The sequence below is a fragment of the Lytechinus variegatus genome, chromosome 5, assembly GCF_018143015.1.
Source record: "Lytechinus variegatus isolate NC3 chromosome 5, Lvar_3.0, whole genome shotgun sequence".
Classification (NCBI taxonomy): Eukaryota; Metazoa; Echinodermata; class Echinoidea; order Temnopleuroida; family Toxopneustidae; genus Lytechinus; species Lytechinus variegatus.
The window spans coordinates 40,002,724-40,008,630 of NC_054744.1; the positions used below are offsets into that span (position 1 = coordinate 40,002,724).

At 37.0% G+C, this 5,907-nt stretch overlaps 1 protein-coding gene across 1 annotated transcript; it reads left to right on the forward strand.

The window, feature by feature from the left end:
* Nucleotides 1–206: 206 nt before the first annotated feature.
* Nucleotides 207–5,679, forward strand: LOC121416132 (40S ribosomal protein S15-like). The gene is made up of 4 exons (XM_041609601.1): nt 207–274; nt 3,372–3,457; nt 4,118–4,352; nt 5,314–5,679. Exons 1-4 carry the CDS (start codon nt 272–274, stop codon nt 5,425–5,427), a joined length of 438 nt encoding a protein of 145 aa, XP_041465535.1. The 5' UTR covers nt 207–271; the 3' UTR covers nt 5,428–5,679.
* Nucleotides 5,680–5,907: the final 228 nt, after the last annotated feature.

The window sequence follows — 5,907 nt, forward strand, 5'->3', positions numbered from 1 at the left end:
TTTTATATTACATGATACAGGGCAGTTACTCTTATATGACATCACAAATCAAATTTGAAAATCCTCATAACTTTCTTTATCTTTGATGGATTGTCCTGAAATTTTCACCAGTATATTTTTATTATTTTGTCTGGTATTTTTTACAACAAACTTTTTGTCTGAGTGAACTTACTGGTCGCGTTTGTTGTCTTCAAGCCATAAAATACCCAAAAGTCATCACTAGAGGGCGATGTAATATAATGCTTCCTTTTCGTGTCTCGCAGTTGTAACCATGGTATGGACATATATGTTGATTAAAAAATCGTTAAACATCCTTTGTCACAAATTACCTTTTAAGAAATCGAATACTCATACCGTTTATCTAATATTTCATGAGTGTATCTATCTTCTTTTTGTTCATTTTTTAATCCAATTAATGGTATAAATACGACATGATCCATGAAGTAGCGTAATGGAAATCTCAGTTTTCCATCAACATTACACGGATACGAGTGCATCGGACCACAATACCTCTGCCTGGAGGCTTCTGGGGAGTAAAATTATTTCTAATTCTACTAGGCCTATACGTAGGCTTGCTCCCCATGAAGCCTGGGACGGTATACCATTGGCCCACACGCACCAAGTATTGGAGACAACAATGCTGCTCCAAAATACTTTATCTCGTCACACAATTTTGTAAACGGGAAAGAAGTTCATTTCCCCACATGCCCCAGGCCCAGCCTGGCGGCTGGGAGTGGGACTCTGGAGTTCAGCAGTAGAGGCGCACGGCCAATATGGGAGACTCTCCAATACTAAATAGGGGAGACAATCTCCCATATTGGAGACTTGCTTTGGAAAAGAACATAAGAAACAACACCAACAAAAGCATAATTTTTTCCACCCAAAATTTTATCTCACTGAGGTCAGAAGCCCATTTGTTTTGTGTGTGGATGACAACAAAAATCCTTATCAAAACAAAAGTAGACGGTGAATTTTTGAAGTAGACGGTGAAAAGGGGTAATTTTACATGAGGAATCTGCCTATCACATTTTTATTTGCCGCCAAGGTAATCCTTTTGCCGCAAATGTAAACAAAGGAAATTGGTCTTCTAACCTGGAGACTCTGAAATTGGATACCCAAATTATTTACAATATATGATATTGGAGATAATCTCTCTTTGGAGATAGTCTCCCATATTGGCCATGCGCCTCTACTGTTCAGCCTGGGCTTGGCATTTTTCCATTGCTTGGCATATTCGGGCCCGGCCATTTTTTCAAAATAAACGTGACCAAAATGCAAATTAATATTCCCTCTTGGCATTAATTGCCAAAAAACAGAGAGAAAAATTAAGTTAAAAGGAACAAAAACAGTGACTTACCTCGGCTGTCGCGCAAATTCACTTCCCCGTTTTATCCGATCTTAAGTAAAACATATGGCCATTGAGTCCCCTGTAGGCTGTACAAATCGCGCTAAAACTTCGGTCTCTGTATTTGGTAAGTGAATCCAATGGAGTTCAGCTGAACAACCAACATTACCAAGATCGAAGCTTTTGGTTAGGTATTCCTATCCATACTTCATGTGGGTGTAGGCCGCCGAAAATTTCGCCCCTGAGACATGCGTTTGTAACGTTGGCAAAAACAATACTAGGAAACAAGATGGCGGCATAAACATCGGCCTGTTTGGGCAAGTCTCTTCCGTCTTGTCACGATATTTTTCTCATTTTTTGATGAATTCTTGTTTAAAAGTAAAATCAATGGTGCAGAAATGTCGGAAATGAAGTTGCATCCATGTAGGCCCTACATGATTTAGGGCTAGATCTCAGTTTTAGAAGGAAAGTAGAAATCTGGGGGGGGGGGAAGTTTCAGGTTTTGGCTACCTACACGCACATGAATGGATAGGAATACCTGGCTTCATTGAGAGTAAGCGTACGTCAGTAAATAATTTTCATACTCTCTAGAAGCCGCCTGGCTACAGATGGCTTGGCAAGTATTTTCATTCTTGCCCTCGCATGAAGAAGCATTGATGGCTAATTGATATTCAATAGCAATAAGGCCAAGCACAGAAAGGGAATGTGGCCACGCCTCATTTTGGTGAAAAATACTTGAGACACTGAATGAATATTCATTACATGTGGAAAACGGATGTCAGTAGATGGAAACACCCTGTATACAGTCTAGTTTCAATAAACTACTAAGCACATGTCATCAATTAAAGGTCAAGTCCACCTCCAGAAAAATATTTATTTTAATAGAGAAAAATCAGGCTAGCATAACACTGAAAATTTCATCAAAATCGGATGTAACTAAGAAAGTTCTTACATTTTAAAGATTTGCTTATTTTTCTTAAAACGGTGATATGCACAACTCAGTGACATGCAAATGAGACAGTGGATGTCCCTTATTATTTCATTGTTTTTTATTGTTTGAATTATACAATATTTAATTTTTTACAGATTTGACAATAAAGTCCAACTTGACTGAATCATATAGTGTTAGACAATGCGAATTCCACATGTTCAGAGAGGAATTAATTGTAGTTTCATTTGACGATGAGGAATAAATTAGAATATTTCACATTTCATACTTGTATAGAATACAAAAATAGTGAGTGGATGATGTCATCAGTCTCCCCATTTGCATACCAACCAGGATACATATAATTTAAATGAAATTCAGCAAAATTTTAAATGTCATGACTTTTTATTTTATTTCCAATTTTGATGAAATTTTCAGCGTAGTGCTTGTTGGATTTTTCTCTTTTTATTCAAATCAACTTGTTTTGGGGGTGGACTTGTCCTTAAAGAGATTGGTTCATTCACTGAGAGTCTATAGCCCCTCACATCAATTAGTTTCAGAATCCAGTCACAAAATGGCAAAAGAAAGATTAGATTAGATTAAAACAAACTTCCCAGTTAATTACCATATCTTCATTGGCATCTTTTAATGATTGGCTCAATCGCAAATAAGCTACACGAAATTAACATAAAAATTTAGAATGACTGGAACAGTCGCACAGCCACCCCCCCCCCCCCCCCGGGATGTCCTGGTAAGCGGGGATAATCTGAACTTGGTGTTTGTCTGCGTGTAAATCACTCAGCCGCACACGGATAAACACTGTTCTGATTATACCCTCTTATACCGGGACATCCTCTGGGGATGTCAGTGTGATTGTTCCAGTCATTTAAAATTTTGATTTGTGCAGTGCCCTTGGAAAGTTTTGATGACTTTCTTTTGTAACCTAGTGTATTATAATATATGTAGGTTGAAAATTGGGGTACTCTGCATTTTCATTAATTTGCAATGCTTTACAATGTGTTTTATAGTTCCATGATTTGCATCATTCACCTATTTGTAAATATGACCAAAATCTACCTGATTGATTTCATTTTGCAGGCAGAAGTTGAGGTAAAGAAGAAGCGTACCTTCAGGAAGTACACCTTCCGTGGTGTTGATCTTGATCAACTCTTGGATATGTCCAAGTAAGTTAGCAAAGTACTTTCAAGAATCCATATTTTGTGTTTGTATGCCTTAGGTATACAATTCTTTGAAACCATTTGCTAGAATTCATTTTGTAGTCCATAGATAAACATTTCAGTGGAATGGTTGTTAAAAAAACATGTTTGTTTGCTTCATGGGGGTTGTGTTAGGAATATTATTAATCAAGATAAGTTTGTGTTTGGAAATATTTTCTCCAGATATGGGGTTTGTCATAAGTCTGCTTTCAGACTTTTTTTACATAAGTTTTGGCCAATTCTATTGATGTCTCTGGACATGATTATGGTAAAAATTATGAAGGTATTTTTATGGTGTAAAGAATTACTTGACCCGATTAAAAAAAATCTAATCACGAGGGGTATGTGTAAGGGTCTTGTGTGCAGTTTGTACTTAGTTACCTAGATGTTGAGAAACGTTTCTTTTTCCCTTTTTTTTTCTTCCGGGGGGGTGGGCTTAATTTCGTTAGCCGCAGTTGAAGCATGTACTTGATTCATTTCTTACTCTCGTCATGAAAATAAAGTTATTTGAACAAATTTTGAACAACCAAAACATGGCTCCGGAGTTGTTGGATATCATATTTTAACAAGATTCAGAAATTAATTTCCAATACCATGCCTTACCCTAATTTATCACTTCATTCGCAGTGAGCAACTGAGTGAGCTGCTCCACTGCCGTGCCAGGAGACGATTCAAGCGTGGGCTCAAGCGCAAGCCCCTTGCCCTCCTCAAGAAGCTCCGAAAGGCAAAGAAAGAATGCCCTGCCCTTGAGAAGCCTGAGGTCGTCAAGACCCATTTGAGGAACGTCATCATTGTCCCTGAGATGGTTGGATGCATGGTCGGTGTCTACAACGGCAAGGTCTTCAACCAAGTTGAAATCAAGGTCAGTTTTGCTTTTTGAGCTACCTTGTGAAATCACTTTGATGTACATTATCTGAAAAATGTACAAAAAAAGACAAGAGCTGGATATTAGGAATGACATTTGATTAAAAAAAAAAAATTTTTTTGATCAGCTAATTTTGTAAACTTCTTATCTCATTTTCAAAATTCTGATATTCTAAGCAGCTCAGCCTCGCAAAAAGTAAAATATCTGTGTGGATGTGAGTTTGGTTTGCAAAAGTGATTTATCATTAATTCTTGATACAAGTGAATAAATTTTGAAAAATGACAAAAAACTTTTGTTGCAACCAATATATACCTTCCAATTGAATACAAATATTTGTAGAAAATTTAGAACTTAATACCAGAGCCATTGCTTTGCTACAAGCTTGTATCTATTGTCATCAAGTTCATGTGATAGGACTAGAAATTTAGTTTTACATGTAGCATGACCATGTTTTGTTTTATCAAATCTATGTACATGTACACTACACATTGAAAAAAAAGGAAGTAAACTACCTACATATTATTACCACTTTATAAGAAAAAAGGAAATGTGATTGGGTGATCGGAAGGATTAACGACTATTGGCCAGTCAATGATGCTGATATCTATCAGAGTATCAATTGATATACTGCTGATTCTTTCCTCGTTTCTGAGGCTGGTCCATTGTAAAGCACACTGCATGAATTGATTTTATTTTGAATCGTTCACAGACCCATTTTATACGATTGTCACAAATGTAACTTCTTTATCAACTTACAGGAATTACATTTTGTTGGGATATTCAATATGGTTACATGAAAGATTCCTGGTGTCTAGCTATTCACATTTAAAGAAAACATCTGCAAATGTGCCAAAGAAATTCACTGATAGAAAAATCATTGATATGTATACAGGAAAATGTTGTTTTAAATATCTTCACACTTAACTTTGCATAAATTTTCTCCATTTGTATCTTTTAGCCTGATATGATTGGTCATTACCTTGGTGAGTTCAGCATCACGTACAAACCTGTGAAGCACGGTAGGCCTGGTATCGGTGCCACCCACTCCTCAAGATTCATCCCACTCAAGTAAAACAATTCATCAACTTCATAATCCTCAGACGCCCATCCATTTACATCATGCGTGAGACTTCAATGACTCTCCTCAATAGTTCCTCTTTGAGAATAGACTCTAAATGTCATCCAGGAACTAATTACACACACCAAGCCCAACACATCAATGAGGTGATTGACCAGAGTTCTTGCTATCTACACCATTTCTTCAGTCAAGTTCTGTTAACTGTGTACAACCACGACAATAAATCAATCTGCAGATATATGTAGACGACACAAATCTATCAGGTTTATGTAGTGAGTTTTGTTTGGAAGTATATTGGATAATGTGATATATAAAGTGTTGAGACCATGGGACCATGTCATAAAGGGTTACAACTGTTGTAACTTTGCCATTATGGCAACTACCATGGCAACAGGGCTCAGCAGCTAATCAAAATCAAGGTTACCATGGCAGTTGCCATAATGGCAAAGTTGCATATCAGCTGCATTTTAAAGT

Coding starts and splice junctions, on each gene's coding strand:
- LOC121416132 (XM_041609601.1), top strand. Junction 3,458..4,117: donor CAACTCTTGGATATGTCCAA/GTAAGTTAGCAA, acceptor CTTCATTCGCAG/TGAGCAACTGAGTGAGCTGC. Junction 4,353..5,313: donor TCAACCAAGTTGAAATCAAG/GTCAGTTTTGCT, acceptor TGTATCTTTTAG/CCTGATATGATTGGTCATTA.